The sequence below is a fragment of the Thunnus thynnus genome, chromosome 21 (genome assembly GCF_963924715.1).
Source record: "Thunnus thynnus chromosome 21, fThuThy2.1, whole genome shotgun sequence".
Lineage (NCBI taxonomy): Eukaryota > Metazoa > Chordata > Actinopteri > Scombriformes > Scombridae > Thunnus > Thunnus thynnus.
In genome coordinates this window covers 24,687,089-24,709,150 of record NC_089537.1, presented here as the reverse complement: position 1 = coordinate 24,709,150, position 22,062 = coordinate 24,687,089, and the positions used below count along the sequence as shown (strand labels likewise).

The 22,062-nt window shown below is 39.5% G+C and overlaps 1 protein-coding gene across 2 annotated transcripts in view; it reads left to right on the top strand.

Moving 5' to 3' along the window:
* The window catches only part of tgfbr1b (transforming growth factor, beta receptor 1 b), an 81,202-nt gene extending 63,828 nt beyond the window's left edge, over positions 1 to 17,374 (top strand). For both annotated transcript variants that reach the window (XM_067577658.1, XM_067577659.1), the window contains exons 7-9: positions 1,925 to 2,049; positions 2,252 to 2,382; positions 9,554 to 17,374. In XM_067577658.1, coding sequence (XP_067433759.1) covers positions 1,925 to 2,049; positions 2,252 to 2,382; positions 9,554 to 9,679 — 382 coding nt within the window. In that variant the 3' untranslated portion in view covers positions 9,680 to 17,374. The remainder of the gene's footprint in view (positions 1 to 1,924; positions 2,050 to 2,251; positions 2,383 to 9,553) is intronic.
* The last annotated feature ends 4,688 nt before the right edge of the window (positions 17,375 to 22,062 follow it).

Genomic DNA, 22,062 nt, shown 5'->3' with positions numbered 1-22,062 from the left:
GAATGGAGTGGACTCTGTGTATGTTTTTGTTTAATGTAGAGTTAAATAAAGACAGCTCACTTTTTCAATTCAATTAACTTGCTCCTTTTTTTGTTCCACACAAAATTACACTATCTCTAAATTCCTCTTGAGCATCTATAGCAAATACTGATGAAGGTCTTTTGCTTTCATCTTGATTTAGCCTCTAATTTCTCAGCAGCAGCAGTAGTCGGCAAACAGAGGCGATTTGTACACCATTCAGTTAAGACCTGAGCTCGTATGGTTAGTGTGGGAGTTATGTGTTTGCACTGTTGAATCTATCATTACACATCATCAGCTGCGTGTGTATGTGTGAACATGGGTAACCACATGTTTATGTCTTATTGCTTCATCTGATTCATGCATGAGCAGAGAACGTCTGATGTGGTTTGTTATCAGGGGTTTTTGTGGGGGGTTTTTTGCAGCAGCCTGTTAATGTTATCTTCACATGATTTTATCAAGGTATCCGCAGTGGATGAGAGTGTGTTACGGGTCTTAATCACAGGTTTCAGATTCATCACTCACATTTGATGAAGGCTTTCATGATGTATGAAGCAGCATAATGCTAAAAATGACCTGCTCATTTCTAGAAAGAAAACAGAACTTCATCTTCATCAATCTCACACACATGCATTTTCCCAAGCAGTACATACAAATAGGTGCATGCTGAATACACTTTAAAGGTGCTCTGTAGTAAAAATATTGAAATGACGGTGCTCCAGTAGCCAATGGTTAAGGAGCACACTGCTTACCAGTAGCATCCGTGGTTTGATTGCAGCTGAGGACCTTTTGTTGCACATCACACCTCTCTCTCTCTATGAGATTCAATTTGTATGTTAATAAAGGGTTAGCTGGCTTGGTATGTAGCAAATAAGCTAACAAACAAGCTAATAGGTTCGCTCACAATAAATACCAGTAACTTGGACAGCTTAAGACATCGTAATTGAATTGCCAATAGATTATCCTTTGTCATAGTAAGTGATGAAAACCAACCATGTAAATGAATTTAATTTCAACTTTTAGGGAGTGCTGCTGCCCACATGGTACCTTGAGTTCAGTAGTCAGTTCCCAGAGTTCCTTGCAGGATATGACTCACAGTTTATCAGACCAACAGAAGAAGCAGCAGAGCCACAAAACTTTAAACATAAAGCATAAACAACATAGAAACATTTGCTACTTTGAATTGTTGAGTATGACATTGTAGATCAGTGTACAGTCATACAGCTCTCAGCTTCCTGCCTCTTATGATTCATGTTACTAAAAGTAAACTTTTGATCAGCTGCTGCTCTTAAACATAAATTAAACATTAAATCAAGCAGTGACAGATCTGAGAGGTTTCATGAATATGTATTTCATTAATTGTGGGTGATGAGGAAACTTAGGAGGAGGAAACATCAGATAGGTGGCATTGCAGCCAGGGGATTTTTTCTTTCTTTCTTTGATGTTGCCAAAAAAAGGACCCAAATCAATAACCTACACCTTTCTCCATCAAACTGCTGCTGTTATGACTGTGATTATTGCTGGCTGGGTGATTGCAGTCTTATATGACAAGAGGAAGAGGAGGAGGATGTCGGTAGATCTAAATCTGTGTTTGGTTAGACCTGTTTTTAGATTTAAACATCACTCCTTTCACACCATGCACCACCTCACTAGTGCACTAACCATGATGTAAAAGTACAGACTTTAACAACACCAACATGTTGCTTTGTATTTCCAAAGCGTAATTTTAAAGTCAGGAAAAGCTCAATGATCATTTCCTTCTTAACAAAGCTTTTGTTGCTTTTGTGCTTTTGTTTGAACAATGGAAATATGACAACGTGATTTTCTGTGTACTCACAACATCAGTCTTCCACGCTAGAAAAATGATTTCCTAACCATGAAATGCTGTCATTATCTCTCCGCTCAGGTATATGGCTCCAGAGGTGCTGGACGACTCCATAAACATGAAACATTTTGAGTCTTTCAAGCGAGCTGACATCTACGCCATGGGGCTGGTCTTCTGGGAGATAGCTAGCCGCTGCTCTATGGGAGGTGAGGATCAAACGAGAGGAGACGGAGGGTAGCGAATCATCGGGTGAATGAAGCGGGAGGTTGAGAGATTAATGGAGGGAGTGATGAATGAATGGAGCAACAGTTAATTATGGAAATATATGTGCATGGATGGAGGGGAAGAAGCAGACAGACAGATACATTTAGCATCTGGATGTAATTGAACTCCATATTTTTCTGTCAGGTATTCATGAGGACTACCAGCTGCCCTACTACGACCTGGTTCAGTCAGATCCATCAGTAGAGGAGATGAGGAAGGTGGTTTGTGAGCAGAAGCTTCGACCCAACATTCCCAACCGCTGGCAGAGCTGTGAGGTAGGACGCCGCGTCTGACTCTAGATGTCGGATGCTTTTACTCATTCTTTCCCCATAATGGAATCAAAGATGATGTTTTCACCGTCTGTGTATACGTATATGTCAGACATCTCTGACTGGTTTTCAGTAAAACTGTGCGTCGTCTGCCACCTCATTATTCCACTTTGTCTGCAGTAGCTACTGACCAACTAGATGTCTGAAAATAATATGAAATGACATGATTAGCTACATTGTTTCACCAGAGTGAAAGTAAAACCACAAAAACACACATTTCCATCATTCATTTAAAATGTAGATGTGGAAATGTTGTTGTTGTAGGCAGCCAGGGTTCTGTCTACTTCAGCCCAGCTCAGCCACTTGGTATCCAGCAGTAAGTCTGAACCTCGAGGCCCTGGAGTCTCACTCAATAACAATGTTCAGTCATATGATACACACACACACACACACACACACACACACACACACACACACACACACACACACACACACACACACAGGCACTCTCATTCCCACACTCCCCAGAGAGGAAGCAACCACTCAGCTTGTGGGATAAGAGAGCATGTGTGTTGTATCAACTGCAGCCTCAAGTTTCAGTTTCAACCAGATCGTATGCACACACACACACACACACATGCACACACACACATCCACACATGCACACACAACTTGTGTTTTTGGTTTGTTTATGTTTTTTCTGTGTTAGGAATCATTATAGTTGAGTTTGGGCTGACTGGGGTAAGTTTATCCCCCAGCGCTGTGTGGACAGGGACATGACGTTTGGAGAGTGTCTGCAGGTCTTTTATTTTTTTGTTGTTTTAAAATGTAAACTCTTGAAACCATCATACTATTGTTTTGCTGGCATAGCAGTAACTGTACAATGTGTTTGCATTTAATTAGTGCTTTCTAGAAGCCATTTTTCAGGGCTTGAAGCACACACACAGCATACACAGAGAGCCTATAATTGGTAGCTCCATTGTTCTCAGTGAAGATGAGATATGATACCTGCCACTAGTGGCAAAACCACCACCTGAGGTAAAACTAACAGTTGCATATTGCAAATCCAGATCCTGCAGATCCTCCCTTAAATGCATATGCAATGAAGAGAGAGATGCTTGTCACAGGCACTCACACACAATCTCCAGGCTGCTGTTTATAGATACAGCACATGTGTCACATCTGCACCTGAAAAACAGGCACCCTAAGAGTGTTAGCAGTAGGCTAATAGCTATGTTCTGTCTTTGAGGTGCCTATGAATACTGAACCCATTCCTTCATATTAATCTCATTAGGTTATCACATTCAATACATTTGTCCACTTAAAGGACCAGTGTGTAAGATTTAGGGGGCTCTATTGGCAGAAATAGAATAGAATATTCATAAGCATGTTTTCATTGGTGTATAATCACCTGAAAATAAGAATTGTTACAATGAGTCCTTTATATCTACACAGGGAGCAGGTCTAACATGGAGCCTCCCATGTTGCCACCATGTTTCTACAGTAGCCCAGAATGGACAATCCAAACACTAGCTCTAGAGAGGACCTTTCACATTTTTTAGTAGTTTCACAGCCACCGTCAGTTCTCCTACACACTTGGAAGGGGAGGGGGAGGGGGAGGGGGAGGGAGGTGTATTCAGTTGGTTGCGATCTGCAACCTCACTGCTAGATGCCACTTAATCCTACACACCAGTCCTTTATCATACATATTATTTATGCAGTTATGATGCTTCATTAGTTATGATGCTGCAACGATTAGTCAATTAATCGAGTAGTTGCCAAGTATTCAATTAATCACCAACTCTTTTGGTAATTATTAATTGTTTTGAGTCATATTTTTAAGAAAAAAAAAATCCAAATTCCGATTCCAGCCTCTGAAATGTGAATATTTTCTAGTTTCTTTAGTCTTTTATGACAGTAAACTGAATATCTTTGAGTAGTGGACTGTTGGTCAGGACAGTAGAAGACACTCAAGGACGTAACTTTGGGCTGTGGGAAACCGTGATTGAGATTTTTCACCATTTTCTGACATTTTATAGACCAAACAACTAACTGATGAATTGAGAAAGTAATGGCCAGATGAATCGATAATAACAATGATCATTAGTTGCAGTCCTGCAGTCAGGACATGGACAGTTCAATCTCAATCAGCTGCCTGAATGAATGACTGTTTTGTTTAGAGATATGTGGATATGCTTACACCATCAATAGATATTAAGATGTTATTGTTTCATTGTAAGTTCTGTTAATTGGTGCACATAAATCACTGATTTGAGAACACAAATCAATAATTAATATGCTCACACATTTATTTTTTTCCCCACATGACAGCTGCCAGACTTTGCACAAATATCTCTTGAATTCCTGTGACTGTTGTGCCCTGTAGTGCTGGATATTTGCAGGATAGTAGATGGAGTTTAGTTTGAGTCAGACTAGACCACATTGTCTCCACCACTCAGCTGTTCAAACTAGACTTCTTTATAAACGCAGACTCTCTTATAAGCAGCCAAGTCTGCTGCCCACACACACTTCATAAAGTCAGATAAAAATGGTAGAAGAGATCAAGATGCTCAGACTCACATTCTGTTGTGTAGTTTGACCTCAGGTATTTGCAGCTTTGCCACATACTGTACTTGTCTGGCAGCATCCAGACATCTGTCATATTTATGACCTGGAAGGAAGAGTCTGTCCTTTTTTGGAGGTAAAATTCTTCCATTTAAAACACAGGGCTTATTTGTACCATAACAATCACTTATCCACACTTCTGCCCTAAAGAAGGTCTAGAGAAATTTCCCTCAGAATGTGGGCTAATAAGACCTTTCTGAGCCAAAGGCAGCATATTGATTTGGAAACTGCACATGTGGTTTGTTTTTCTGCCCAGCTTAGCAAAATCACTATCTCGTGTTTAAATGTTTGAATAATGGAGGCTTAATCTCACTGGCATCTGAAAAGAGAACTGACGTTCAGGTTTAGCTTTTCTTTCACTAACTTTCAGATTTTCAATCTGTTCTTTTTTCTGTGGTGAAAATGTCCATGAAGGATAAACATCCAACACTTTGCTTAGAAATGATATAAAAAGATGTTCCTTATCACGACAGATTATGTCATAATCATCTGATTCAGACAAGGTTTAACTGTGTCCAGTCAGTGGATGTGTACATCCATGGTTAAGTGAAGATATTAGAGACTCATCATCAGGTAAATCTCTGTATGTCAGTACTATCTCCTTTCTTCATACAGCACAGTTGGGCTCTGCTTTCACAGTTTGGACTGGCAGTAAACACAACAATGTCTATATGTCCTCACACACCTTATACATAACAAACATAACAAAAAGAGTCACACATCTCACTCATTCTCACACAACAGTGAGTCATGATAAATCACAGACCGCAACAATAATACCCACTCAGACAAACATGTTTAGCAAGTTAAAACTTGACAGTACTTGTAGATGCAAACAGAGGATGTGTTGGTAAATTCAATCTATTAGTAGTAAAAATGGATGATGGAGAGTGCTGAACATCACCAAATTGAAGAGACACTGAATTTCATTTTCATGTTCATTCATCTTTATTGTTATTGTAGCAAAATGCATGTTGCTAAGAAAACAAGTGTGACCTTATAGAAAATAAAAATGTCTTCAAGGGGCCATATTATGTGCTTCCTTATTGTCAACATTGTTGTCGGATGTTGAGGTTAAAAGTGGCTGACATGTCAAATAACGAGGTAAACGTATGTATCAGTGATCCCTGTGAGCAAAAAGCAGCAGCTTCAGACTGCTCTGAATGCTCGGTTTCCAACGGTTTTTTCTACTTTCAGCCCAAACTGACCTCAGTTTGTGATGGATTTCTTTATATGGTCATCTGCTACGTGCACAGCACACGAGTTAACTGCTCCGCTCCGGGAGTAGCCATGACTCCATTACACAGCACAGCAAAGTAAAATAAGTAGTTTACCTGTTGGAGGTGTGCTGGTTGTCTGCAGTTCTTCATAAAACATCTCACTGTGGTTGTTTTTGCTTGTACTAGTCCTCCCTGTGTTATTTCTAACTGATCTGCTGAACAAATAGTTCCATATGTTGTTGTTTCGACCGGTTTTTAGTGTCGCTAACGAAGCTCCGCTAAGTCAGCGAGGAACACATTTTTACTTCCTGTAAATTCTTCACAATAAAAGTCTCCCATTAGTTAGTCATTTAAAAGCTTTTAATTTAAAGCAGTAAAGCAGGAAATGTTTGGTTTGCATTGACGGTAAAGTTACACGACTCTGATATGTAAAGCTGGTCAGTCAGAAAGAGTGGGCTCATCGGGAGGAGGCTCATCAGGGCCTAAAACAGAGTGTCAGAGAAACTGTGTATATTGAGGGGCTGCATAAAGGGCCAGTATAAGATAAATAAAGAGTTATTTGATCTTTGGATCATGCAGAGCTACTCTAGTGGAGTCTAAAAATAAAAATTCAGAGCTGAAATGAGCATAATAGGTCCTCTTGAACGAGTTACCAGACTTCAGCAGGGATTTACAATAAATATAATCAGTGCCTGCCATGTTAAATAATATGCTTCCAAGAATAGCATGTACTATATAATGTTGCAGTCTTGGTAAACTGTGTAACAATCTGCCATAACTCTCACAGCCAACTTGTACCAGGTACACTGTAAAGCAGAGTTTGATCTGATTGGGCCGTTAGTATTTTTTAATGAATTTAGTCACAGACAAAAAGGCACAAACCAATGTTATAACTTCTGCTAAGTGCTGGATATAATACATATGTCATTAAACAGCATCCATCATATGAGGTACTGTAGATTGTCTTTTATAGGATTTTTTTTTTCTTCATATACACAGCAGTTATAATAACTAACACATATAAGAATATATATAGATAACCATATACAATACATACTTACATACATAAATACACATAGAATTTAAAAAAAGGTGCGTGCTGTAAAAGTAGAAACTAATGTGTTACACATACTGGAAACACAAGCATAACAACCATCTGATATGCTGTATGTGAGTCACATACACACAGTATATACACATAGTTACAGTGGAAAAACAAAATATGTTATATTTAGTTATTCTAAAATAATCATATGTAGTCATATGAATGTTGAAATCATGAAGGTCATACTGTTGCACTTTCAAACCCTTTACAAACCCGCATTACAGGACTCAAGCACAGACACAAGCCTCTCAGATTAAGTTGCACCAAAACCCAACTGACACTGCATCTGACAGGTATACATGCTCACATAATGCCTGCACTACAGAAACGATTTGAACAAAAATGGTCAGAATTAGAGAACCATGTAAGAGGGTTGCTTACTGTTCCTGAGTAATAGTAGGTTGCACTCATTCTGTTATTATCTCTCCTCATACTGTCCAGCTTCTTGTACAAATCAACACTAACCACTGAAATGTTGGTGTATGAGGCTCTGTGGGATCTGAAGTAGGTCTATTTGAGAATCCTTGACATCAAATTTCAGACCCTCCAGAGTCAGAATCACTCATTAGAGTCAAGTCTTGTACAGTTGTTCTTCTGTGTTGCTGTTCAAAGTGTTTGGTTTAAGAGTGGCATTCCCAAGAGGGATTTTTTTTTTTTCAGTTGTCTCACCATTTTACCATTCAGCCTGTAAGTCAGATTGGCAGATAGAAGGTGTGTGCGTGCGTGCATGTGTATGTGGCAGATTGCTTGTCTGTAGTAGTGTGAAGTTGGCACTAATCCACCCAATGAATGGAGGACTGGAATGTGTTGGCTGTCTTAATGAGCGCTGTAGGAAGTTCCACAGATCGAGCACCAGCATCTTACCAGACAGACGCTCGGAGAGACTGAGACACACACAGACATGTTGACTCATACATACCAGATGCTTCTTACAATCCGGCCAAGGGAGACATGAAGGAATCAGTGTAAACTCTGGAGGCGCTAACCCTATTTCAAACTTTGCACTGTCTAGCCGGACGTCACCACTTTAGAGAGGCAGGGGGAGAGACTTTCTAGATTCAGCCCTAGTTCCCAGAAAATACAAGATAAAAGGAAGCAGTGATTACATGAGAAAAAGCTTTTAAAAGTAAGAAAACACAGGAGTGGTTCACCAAGTTAAAACTACAAATACATAGGAAGAGACTGGAAATTACAATGAAAAAGTAAAAGAAGAGACCAATTATAAAATTCAGTCAAATGCTTTAGAGAGAAAAAAAAGAATGTTATGATGAGATCAAAAAACTGACTTTTTTTATATAGAGGATTATTTTGTATTCAGTTGAGCTGTGAGCAACCACAGCCATTCAAGCTGATGCAAATGTTTTTCTATAGGATTGCAAAGTCAAAGGTATTGTTTGGAAAATGGCTCTCTGCATTCTCCATTCCTCTCATGCTGCAATATTTGAAACAGATCTGCTGCATAGTGCAGAATATGCCTGTATCTTTTTGTGTAGGTACATTTTTAATACAGAATAACCTCGCTTATATTTATATAAGATTGATGTTAACGCAATGATAAGTACATTGCATTTTCTATATCCGCCTCACAAAAGCCTCCTACTGTTTTTCTGTAGGAAAGCTTTAATGAGAAGGAAATTTCAGAACTGGACTGCTACCAAGCAGGACAACACAGGTCCACATGGTTACTAACACACACATGTTGGAATAACTGATCAACTGTCTGATCAGGTGTAAGACCAACTTTTATTGTGATTTAACTGAAACTGATCCAGGCAGATTTCAGCAGGACATTTATGTAGAATAGCTAAATTAGAGAAATCAGCAGGCTTTACAGATGCATAAAGATCAGTATTATTGGTGTAAAGATGCTAAAAGACAATCCGATAGGTAATGTGCCTTATAAGAAGCATTTGGATTTAAAATATAACAGGACCAAGAATAGAACCCTGAGGAACCCCACAGATTCTCCATCAGTCACTGGTCTTAATCAACAACGCTATCTCATCTTTATTGCACATAATAAGAATAGAAACAGTCTGGAATTTAGCATAGCTCAACCCAAGAACAGAAATTGAAAATGCTAGACTCAACGCTCTCAACAACTCCACAGCTGTCATAATTGTACGCTGGACAGAAAAAAAAGTGTATTTCCCAAGATGCCCCACTGTTCCAACTTTATGTTGTAATGAAGTCATATTAAGCCTGGTCTTCTCTTTCCTCTCTGCAGGCGTTGAGGGTGATGGCGAAGATAATGAGGGAGTGCTGGTATGCCAACGGTGCCGCCCGGCTCACTGCGCTCCGAATCAAGAAAACCCTGTCTCAGCTCAGCCAACAGGAGGGAATCAAGATGTAGACACAACTACCAAACACACACACCCACACACACCTCTGACTGACATCCATATCGTTAGCATTACAACATTATTATCTTCATTATTATTCATCGATTGTTCCTCCCCTTTGGTTTGGAAGGGAAGTGAAGACTTTTTATTCCCCTTGTGTTCTTTTTTCTTATCCCAATTTCATTTGTTGACAAACTGATGAGTCCTGCATCTAAAACTGAAAAGCAGTGTGTGTACAGTATGTGTGTGTGTCACACTGGGCTCACAAACACACATGAATGGGTGGATAAAAGGATAGATGGATGGATGGATCTGATGAGGGCTGGCTGTGCCTGAAGGGAATATCAGAGGCATTAAAGGAAGCCTTCACTCATTATCCTCCATCTTCCTGTACTCATTACATGAAGTCTCTGAAAGACCCATCGATGCAACCAGTGTCCATCTCAAGTCCCGCCTCCACCGCTCATCGCACACCCAACCAATAAGAGCTCAGACCTCATCAGGTAAACTAAAGACCAGACAGGCAGCTGGGAATCACCTAGGAGACCTCTGAGCTGCCTCACATCTTCATTATCATGCCCTCATTTGTATATTAGCATTTCATCCTTCACTTCAGTTAAGCTACTCTTCAGCAGGGCTGCAAGTCCTTCATTTCCATTTTTTGAATAATCTTTAATCAAGGAATATTCACATTTCCTCTGATTTAAAAACACAAAAAATGTGTAAAAAAAAAAAATAATAATCTAAATGTTACTTTTTGATGGATCTAGACAATATGTGCTGTCACATTAGGGCCATACAGAGACTTTTACAAATGTAACAAACATACTGTACATTCTTTAATGAATGGAACTATGTGCACTGCTCCCACAACACTCATGTTATTAAGCTAATTGTTACAGGAGCTTGGCTTTACACTGATTGGCACAGCTGGCCCTTTCTAATTGCAGGGGTTCATGAAAGCAAAAGAAATTCTCTGAATATTATCATAAGAATGTAAAGTAAAGAAAGGTGTGAGGAAAACCTGATCATTACTGACTACTTAATGTTGAAATTCAAATACCACTGAAACATTTTACTTTGAAAGGCATTTACCTGGATGCATTTGAATATTTTGAATTCAGTCACTCATTTTTGGATCAAAACATTCAAGTCAAGTCCTAAAATTAAGTTGCTCAAAGTGAGTTTTTGTTCAGATGAGCGACACTTAAAATATTTATCTGAATTTTTTAACTTGAATCAAGTCTTTAAAATTGAAAAACTTGGAATAAAGAGTGAAATTAACCAGACAAATTCAGACAGAAGGTCATATATAATTGTTATTATATGCTTTAAATTCAGTCTTCTTTCAATTTCAGCACTCAGTAGTGGTTAAACTTTACATTTAGGAATTATGTTGTGTATAAAATTGAAATTATGGCCTGTTTTGGCTTCCATATAAAGCAAGTGAATACAGCAGTTTAACATTGACTGCTGTAGAATGTATTTAATGGCAGCGAATGGAACAATTAACCTGTTTCTCTTTTGATTTTAACTCTAAGAAATCACATTCAGTGTGTTTATACAATATTCAGAACATAAGAATTTTTTTCTTTGCTGTTCTGCTGCTAGAAAAGGCAGCATCAGTTCCTCTTAATCACCGAGCTAACAGTGATTCAACCATGATCAGTATCATTTCAGAGAGTAAAGATTATTCAAGAAATGTAACCATTTTTCAATGTGAATTCATCACAGTTGGGTGCAGCCCTGCTCTTGAGTCATGTGACAGTAGCACTGGGGACTGAAGCAAGGACCTGGGGGTTATGGGACGGTCTGTAAGCTACCCTGTGGGGTCCAGACAAACGTTGGCTTCATCTGTTCTTCATCTAGTCGAGTTGTGAGCAGAATCTCTCATCTCTGCAACAATTTTGCACCTGTTTTTTTTTTTTTTTGTTTTTTTTGTTTTTTTTTTAAACTGTTGTTATTTCCCCGTCTCCCCTCGGTATTATCAGGGAGTCGGACAGGTCAGTTTAATTTATTATGGTTTTTTTTCTTTCTGGTGGCAGGGGATCTTTTTTGCAAAACTAAACTGGACATGATGACCTCATTCATTTTTGGTGAACATGCTGCAACATATGCAATATACAGTAGATAAATGTGTCTATTTTCTATACTCTGCTCTGCTAAACCACAAACAGCAAGAACAACAACACCAACAACAATCAGCTGCCACCATGCCTTCCAAGCCAGCTGTTACCGGAAAGTGCCAGTGCTTTAAAAACCCAACTCCTCTCATGTCGGCTGCTGTGGAGCGTTTGTTTCTCGCATGTATGCAGCTCTGTGCGCGTGTGCGTGTGTGTGTGTGTGTGTGTGTGTGTGTCAGAGGAGGCCTGCAGGAGCCCTGCCGAGCATATAACAGCTTTTACTATGCACACCCAAGAAGTAGGGACGGAAAGCAAGAAGGGACACACCGCACGGCACAGCACCCACAATCCAGCCGACTCTGGTGCCATTTCGTCAAACCCCACCACCTGAACACCTGACCACCTCAGCAACAACTCATCGTACAGCTTGTCCTCCCAGTGGACTGAGTCTGGAAACTGAGCTTCAGCACCTCAAACTGTCTTTAGTTGGAAAAACGTTGCCACAAAAGCTCATGGTGGCTTTCAAAAAGAGACACAAAGACTTGTAAGCATTACTGATGTTGCCCTATAAATGTAAAAGTTTGGATTTCTGATTTTTGTTATTTCACGTTTTGCGCAGCAGTGCAAATCAACCTTTCAAGCATTTTCTTCTCTGTAGGATAATCAACAAAAAAACAGTGAGGTACATTCATTTAAATATAGCAAACGGATATTTACTAAGCCATAGGTTTTCCAGGTTGTGTATTATTTTTTCTTCTTTTTTTTTTGTTTTTTTTTTTGTTTTTTTTGTGGCGAGGTCTTTTTCTACTAGAATGTACATTTATGAAAAACAAAAGATGACGAAAAAATGCGTAAAATGGACAATTTTGTCATTTCAGCTTAGCAAGCCTTAAGGGACCAACGCATAAGAGCCAGGATCTGCTCTTATTTTCTTTTTTCCTTTTTTTTTTTTTAAGAAAAAATATAAATATATACACATATATATATAAATATATATATAAGTGATGATATATATAAGTGATGATGATGATCTATCTAAAGGACAAAAAAAAATATACTGTATGTAGCACCTGATTTACCAGTTTGTTTCAGTCAAGTGTTTGTCCTGTTGCCAATATTGCCATACATCTAAACCCATCTGAACTTATTTTACAGATTTGCTCGTGTCTAAGTTCCATCAAAAGCACTTGTAATACACACAGGTCAGAAACAAATTTCTAAGTAGTTACAGTTCAAATACACATAGAGTTAAACAGTCAACATTTGATCCATCCAGTAAATATCTCCCAGACAAAGATATCCCAGAGTCTCTTGATTGTTCAGCAATAAGTGCACTTCTGAACCACCGCAGGGTTTAACTGTGTGGCAATTTGGATGTCGGTGAGTCCGTCTGTCTCCATCGTTTTTTTGTTATGGATACATAATGTATTGATGTGCTGCTACTTAGTTGTCCACCTTGCTTTCTGAGTCGAGGTGAGAGCTGCCGTTGGATGTAAATATCCTCAGATTGCCTAAATCTGATCATTCTGTGCCATGTTGCTCTGACGCAAATCAATGCCCTTCGACATTTGGTAGACGGTCCTTAGATTTGCTGATGTATGTGAAGAGTTGTTATCAGCCAGCATCCATGGAAGTGCAGGGTTCCACCCTCCCACTGCAGCAGCTGCCGGAGTCTTGATTTAGAACGGAAAGGTGAAGCCTCCATGGACCATGGTTGAAAACCACTGTGCCAATCCATCACTGGGCATCCGAGGAGCTTGTTCTCAAGTCCACTTGATGCCCACACAAGATAAACCCATCTACTGTAAGCCCAAGTGTAGAGACGAGGGATAGGAGAACAAAGCAGTGATGTGTTTAGTTCTCCACAAACCCCCTGCTAAAGCCCTTATAGCAACTGATGATGTAATAATGTCAATATGCAAACTGGATTTCTAAATGCACCAATATGAAGCCTGTTATGTTTTTACATAATTCACAGATAATGGAATGCACCTCCTCTGACAAACTAGTCGCTTTATAAATCCTGCTCATTTTTTGCTTCAAGTGATTGAATTTTAAAGTAAGCAGCAGCAACAAAGACATCAAATGCCTCAAAAATTGAAAGCAAACAAAAAATAATAATTTGAGCTTGACATTGGAAACAGAAAGTGACACAACAATCTCAGCTCAAGGTCCGCTTACTTGCTCCTTCTGAGTTTTCAACCTTATCACACAGTCTTCATCAGGAGATAAAGTTATCTCTGTTTAATCAGCCAGAAAGACCATAAGCAGACCTTTAGTTTGAAAGAAACAAGTGTTAAGACATTCTTAGCTTTTAATGAAAGCTTTTAGACCTTGAGAATTACTTGTCTCTTTATTTATTGATGCTGTTGCATTTTTAAAGAACATGACAAAAGCTGCATTTAGTTGGCTAAAGTATAATAGAAACATTTCACCAGCAATATCTCATAGCTTTTTAAAATATACAAAAAAACCACCAAGGTGAGATCCATTTTCATGAAATTACATACTCAGTTGCTACAGAGCTTGTTCAGCAATTCCCTCATCGTCCTTTAAGAAAATTGAGTTAACTAACTTAACTCTCAAGTTTGTCAAAAATACAGACAGTTTGATGTGATGTTCCCACCCGTGTAGTTCCACTGTTCAGAGTTGTCCTCGTGAATGAAGTATCTTAAATATGTAGAAACGGTCGACAGTGGCAGAAGTGACATATTAAGCCTTGTAAATATCTCGTTGACTAAACAAAAAGCAGATGAAAGCTATCCTGATATTTGAAGAAAGTAAAGTGGATATTGCTGCTATATGAAATTCAAAAAGGATGACAAACTATGCTGAATTAAATGTTAAATGTGTACAAAAGTGGTCAAGCTAGGAGGGCCAACTGGGGCTTGCCAGGGAAGACCAGGGCCAAGGATTTCTCTTTCTAAGCCATGTGGGTTTTGGGGGAGGGGGGGGTTGGGGCAGGATGGGGGATTGATGGTGGTGGTGGTGGTGCAGGAAACTCTAAATTTCAAAATATCAAAGTATCCCTTTAAGTAAGCCCTGGCTAGCCCTGCTGGGCCTTTGGGTGGGATTGAGACTGTAAAGTATGTGTATTCCATTAGCAATGTCATTCTCTGGGACAATAGCAACAACAAAAGCTCAACTCAACAGCACCTCTGGTATGCCTCTACTAGGACAACCTTCTTTCTGTCTTAAAGTCACCAGCAGCCTTGTACTTTTCTTTTCAAAACCCAAGATGACTTAACTGTAAAAAGACATTTTTTTTGCACCCAGCTATTCCTCTCTTGAGGTCTTTATACAGCAACCTTTCTGTCCTTGATTCTATCTTGCCTTTTTCTCTTGTCATTCCATGTTCTCTAATCGACTTACAGATATCTCCTAGCTACAAGGGCCACGCTTCACTGCAGCCGGTTCCCAGGCTTCACAGCTCCATACCGGGAGTAACAACTCACATTCATCCCTACCTTCTTTTTATTCCTCTAAACTCAGATCGTAAGGCTGGGGGCATGCTTGAAATGAACCAGTTTGTACGAAGCGTCATTCAAAAACAAACCTGGAACACCTTCAGGGCAGTCTCTCCTCGAAGGTGTTCTTGGTGTTGCACAACAAAAAGTGAGGGAAGTCCTCTGACGGCCGTTTGGAACAGCCATAAACCATCTGACTTGACATAGTCGGGCGACAATTCAGATGAACTAGTTTGTTTCAAGCAGAGCCATTAGTGTCAAGGAGACTGTACAGTAGTGTTTATAAAGGGGCCGTCCCTGCCTTTGTCTGGAGAGCTTCGAAATCGAACCTGTAAGTCATGTTTTTCCTTCTTTACTTTATGGGCTATTTGGTTCTGGTAAACTTTATTCCTTGAACCATTTCAAAATCAGACTTAAAAGAAAAACCCGCTGTACCTCGCCTTTGAGAATCTTACCTTGCCTCCTCTCTCTCCTTAGCTCAGACTAAAGGGGGGAGGAGGTCACTGTACACTGTTGATATGCAGCCACCTTGCAATGTCAAACCTCAGTTCACCGGTCAACACAGTTAAAGGTGGAGGATGGGTGCAGCAACGTGACTAAGCCGTTTTGTGACTCAAACCTAATGAAAGAGAGGCATTCTGGTCAAATATGTAGCTTTTTCACGCTATACTTTTGAAGCTAAGAGAGGTACAAAAACGAGCTGTGCTTTTATTTTTCCGCTCTATGTGCATTGATAGAGGGCCAAAGCAGGGAGAGGACATATAAACTATGCCAGCAGCTCTACCGCTTCAAACCACGCACTGAGAAATTCCCACAGCTGTGAATGTATCGGCCCTCTCAAGAGTCTCCAAACCAATCCGAGCACAACCCGCGTAACTCAGCCCAAAGGTCACAGCAGCAGCTTTGTAAGCATGCAAATATCCGCTGCATGGGTTCATTTCTATCTGTCTCTTGTTATGCAAATTCCAGACCAATCGTGTCTGCCCACTCAGTCCCACTGGATCACACAGGTTGAATTGACCTATCTATGCTAGCATGATCCACACACTGTGATGAGGGCCGCGTTCAGAACTGAAACGGTTAGGGTTAATTGTCAAGCCCTCCTTTTCACGGTTGCCCTCCATTGACTCAGAGATCTATGTTGCTCTCTGCCGAAGCATCCGCAGTGGTAAAAAGTCTAGGAAAGCCTTGAGGTCGAACTGGTTTGGGTCACTAAAGGGCTCAGGGTTTGCGCGGCTAAAACATTTTTTCCTCTCTGGTTGGATGCTGCAGTGAGGCCTTTGTGGCAACAAGGGTAGCAGAAAGCTTTATCATGTTTTATTTGGTGCCTAAGTTTGACAAGACTTCTTTTACTTTTCACCTCGAATGACAAGACTGCATGTGATTGTGTGTCGGCGTTGATGTCTGCATTACCTGCTTTATAGATGTCATCCAAAAGCTGAAAAGTATCTTAAAAAAAAAGCATAATTAACATATTAAAAAGGTCACTTAATCAAAAAGAAAATACCTCCTTTTAAAGACCAATGTGTTTTACCTCACTGTATATATATTCTCGATTTGTTTACTCCAAGTTTGCAATTTATCTTTCTCTTTTGTTTCTATGAAATGCTTAAAAAAAAAAGTTTAAGAGAATTTTTTTTTTTTTCTTTTCAATGGTACTTTTTTGTCAGATGACATTGTAATGTGTTTGTGTTGTGCCCAAGCAGTATACTATTCCTCTTTTACCATGCTCTGTATATGACCTGTTGGTTGTGTTCTGCGTGAGCTGTACAGTCAAAGCGCTTTACAAATGTCCAAGCCCCCTTCTGAGCTCTGGTACAAATGCCTTGTTCAATATGTTCTTTTGTTTAATGAAAAAAAAGAGTCAAAGTGGAGGTGGAGGAGGCTGGAAGTGAGGGGAGGGACTGTAAAGCGAAAACCCCTCAACAACTGTTGAACCCTCCTCACCTCATGACCCTCTTGGATTTCTAAACATATTATAATCTTGACTTTTTTATATAGTGTGTACAGATGAATGAGAGATCAGCATAGGAACTAGAGGATTGACACTTATGTTAACTTCTAACATAGCTGGAGTAGAAAATGGTGTGAATAAAGAAACAAAGTTTCACTACAAGATTTGTGTGTTTTTATTTGTTAAACCTCCCCAATCTCATGGTGGTTTACAGCTTATAAAAGTTTAATTGGTGTCTGTGTGATTGAAGTGCCAGCATCTGTTTGCAGTGTCTCAAGGAAACAGTTAACCATAAATTAACCATCACCATGGTCAATGCAAAGGCCCTCATGAATATTAATGTACTTGTTGTGAAAGTGAAAGTGTGAAAGGCTGTCGGCTGCAGCAGCTGTTAATGCAGTCGGTGCAACAGAGTGGTCAGACATGGAGGTAGATGCCAAGAAGCACATCACTGCACACTGTCAGGGTTTGGACTCCTGGAGATACTGAAGCTCACTGCTCGGTGTTTAAGCATCTCCTGTATAAAGACACATGCATGATTGATGAGACCACACACTCAATATCTATAATACAGTACAATAAACACTGTATTCATTTATATTTACTCCAAAATCCAGTATACAAGTGTTTCTCTAATTTCCACAGTCCATCTATGAGTTCAGCTGGTGAAGATGTTTCAGTGAGGTGACTGGAGAAGACGGTGGGTGTGTGTGTGTGTGTGTGTGTATGTGTGTGTGTGTGGCAGCCACTGCAGCGATTTTATACACAAAAATTATAAGAAAATTAAAATCATACCTGCTGATATATGCACAGTATTAGAAGATATTAAAAATCTATTAGCATTCTGTTCACAATTCTTTAAAGTTATTTAATGTCATCTTGGATTTCTACAACCAATGATGAGTTCATCAGTTAGTTAACGTGGTTGAGATGAAAAGGAATCAATATATTCATGCTCGGTATCAAGGAAAGGCAAGCCAGACTATCCAGAATCCTGCTCCTCCTGACATCATCCTGACATCACGCTGACATCATCCTGACATTATCTTGACATTATTCTGACATCATGTTGACATCATCCTGACGTTATTCTGACATTATCTTGACATTATTCTGACATTTCAGCAGCTGTGCTGCTTCACAACTGACCACGAGTGTGTGCTCTGGGGGGGTTGGAGAATGTGATGGCGAGAAACGCTCAATATTTCATTAATAGTTCAATAATAAATCACAGATGTAATTAAGATCTGAGTTGGCTTATATCTTTTAAAATTGAAAGATGCATATGGAATAGTAATGGCTCACTACAAGCAAAAAGTAAAACTACTGTTTGAATGTTTATTATAAAAATGGATCTATAACATCTGATATGAGGTGAAATTGAATGTGTGAGAGGAATCATTATACAATTTGGCTTTAATTCACCACCTCAACATCTGCGTTGCCAATTTCAAAATGTTTGCACACACGCATCAGAGTTTACGTACCGGTGCAAACATTCTCCATCAAGTTTGTAAAGTCCAACTTTTTCGTGGGATGTGACGTACGTGTCAAGCCCTGTTCTAAATGAGGCCCATGAACAAAAGCAGGCTATGAAGTAATTTTGGTGTAGTGACTATACAGCAAGAACAGCAGCTCACATGACACCACTGGCTCAAAAAGATCTTTAGGTGGAGAGATATGCACCTCAAAAAGCTGCTGAACAAGATGAGTAGTGACGTTGAGGCTAAAGTTGTCAAATACAGTTTCTTTACTCCCATGAAAATGTTTCATTCACATTTCCATCAAATATGAAACTTTCACACAAGCATTCTATTATATAAACATGTGAAAAGGATGACTATGAGTAACAGGTGTCCAGTTTTAAAGGTCATTTGCAACAACTCAAGTCAGCTGTGTGTTACTGAAACAATCAGTCACAGCTCACAACAACAGGAAAGTGAAGCAGGAACTTACTGGGAAGAGTTTTGTTCCATAGTGCTACTAGAAGAAGCCCAGTGAGTCATTATCAGACACAGAGGAGATATTCATTCTGTCCTAATGGTTTGTTAGCTCACAAACATTAACTAAACATCAAATATTATGGATTTAGGTTTTAAACAAGCCTCAGTTTTAGATTTGACATAATCACAAACAAAAGAACCAACAATCATAAAGTGTTTAAGTGAAGGTGTGTGTATTTAAAAATCCCCCTCAGACATGTGTGAACACATGAAAATACTCTACTTTGACTAATAATTTCCACAAAAAAGTTCAATTACCTCTGTTCAAATTCTTAAAATGACATCTCCTCCTCTCACTCATCATTGAAAATCCAGAATCTGTAAATAAGCAAATATTTATCATTTCAAGAGTTTTCCTGCTGAACACAAGATGTCTTCTTCTTCATCAGAAAGTTCATTCTCTGTTGCACTGGAGGCTTCAGGTTTCCACATCACACCTGTGTAAGTTGCATATCGGACCATGACTGGCTCCAATATTGTTGTGATATCACACATCATGCTCGAAAGGACACCCCTTCAACTCAGATTTCCGGTCAGTACAGAGAAACTTTCCCTCTTAATGCAAATATCAAACTGAAAAAAACACAATCTAGAGTAAAGAGAGACTTTAAAATATGACTTTTATTTTTCAGATCTGAATAAACACACTTATTTTTTCTGTTTTGAGAATTTGGCTGATACATTTGTAATTAGTTAAAGCAGCTCTCATTGACCTGTTTTGAGTGAAAAGTCTCTGATAAACCTACTGTACATGACCTGCCCAGCACCACACAGCAGATGGACACAGGTAGAGACTAGCTGCTGGACATAGTGGAGCATTTAGCAGCTGAAATGACAGATATTTTTCTCAGGAGCTAAAAGCACTTATTTTCATCAGACATAAACACATCTCCAAATTGAAAAGCTTGCAGTCACGCAGAGGAGGGAGATGTGATGTCTTTTAAATACAGGGATAATGGAGCACATTTTTTTAGTTTCTCCTTGAAGACGTTCATTGTGTTGCACTGACTGAATACATCCAGTAAGATACCTCAGGTTTATTTAGAACAGGTAAATGCTGCTTTATTTTTGCGTCTTGTTACCTACTGTAAAGCATACTGAGCAGCAGATGGGAGCACAGGGAGTGATCAATATAAATCCCCCATGGGAAATGTAGTGAACAGAGGCAGCAGGTGGAGGCTGAGGTGGGTGAATGAGCTCAGAGTAGTAGCAACAGGACATCAGCAGGCTAACAGGTATGTACAGAATGAGCCGGCCTGTTCATTAATGTAGGAGGATAAATATCACTAATGATGGTGATGACAGTCTCACAGTCTTTGCTTCATTTCACACAGAGAACATGCATATTATAATATAAAGATGATTGAGAACAGTTCAAATGCAATTTATTTCTATGTCAATGCACTGGTCTTATCGCTCCTGCATAAAGCTGACTGAGCAGCAGATGGGAGCACAGGGAGTGATCAATAAAACCCCCCAAACTGCACCAAGATCACAGAGCAGGACACTGATACGGCTGCAGAGGAACACCTGCCACACATTAATCAAAATTAAAAAGTCGGCACCTCTGGATCAGCACTCGCAGCTTTGCAAGTCTGTCTCTGTCTGTGTGTAGTCAGGCTGTACTCGCTGCCGTGTGACTGTAGTTGAGTGAGCAGACCTACAGAGACTAAAGAGATTCTGGACTGTTGCAGCTGCGTCCACTAAGCAGACTAGCTGTGGAGACTAGCCTTTCTTTCTGATAGCAACTTGGCAGATAGCTGAGTGAATGTAACATTAATATTACACCCACAGCACCTCATAATGTTACACTAGCTCACCTTTGTACAAATGCTTTGCTGCTACTTCTTGTCTAAATCTCAGTGGATTGTAGATGAATTTAGTCCATAAATCTTTTTCTTCCAAGAAGCGCTAACATCAGATAACATTACTGACAGACAGAACGTTATAGAATGAAGATGCTTCGTATTGACAGGAGTGCAACAGGTCAAACAGCTAAATCAACTTCTTAACAATTATCACTGGCTGCTGGAGGAAACTGTTTCACCAATCAGGAGCTACAGTGAGTGATTCCACAATTAGACTTTACATTAAAACAGTCATTAATTCATTTGTTCATTCATTTGTCTTTAAAACTATCATTTAGTTTTTATTGACAGACAAAAAATTTAAAACTACAGTGTTCATCGTAGTTTTAGTCCCGTTTTCATAGTAAAAAAACAGGTCATGAATAAAGACTTTCATCATTTGCTGCATTCCGTTTACCTCAGAAGTCAGAATGGGAATGACATCACATCTGAGTTGACCACGTTCCAGTACAACAAGTCTTAAAACCACTTCTAGCTAGGTTAGCCAGTGTTAGCCATTGCTAGCAACACCAGTTGATAACAATTACGCTGTGTTTTGCGCATACAAACACTGTAGCAACACATCCACAGATAGAAGTTGGACAGTACAGTGTGTGTGACTGATTTAATGAGACACAAATAAGACAGAAGTGCTAATAAACAGTATATTACTACAGCTTCCACTACTCATGACACACGGAGCAGCCATCTTGGATTTTGAGGTTGGGGTTGGTGAAGTTCTTCCAACTTTCCGAGTCGGAAATCCAATTTCAGGGGGCGTTAAAATGGAACACACAAATAGTTTTTTTTTTGACAAAATGAACACTGCTGCTGGAGATCAGATATAAAACCTGCAGCACCTTCATTTCACACTAGTGTTTTAAGACTGAATAACTCATTCACACAGACGACCTTCATCTCTGCTTTCACTGTCAGTGGAAATATCTTCACTGCCACTCAGACACGGCAGTAATGGCGGCAGCGCTTGAGAGTGAAGCAC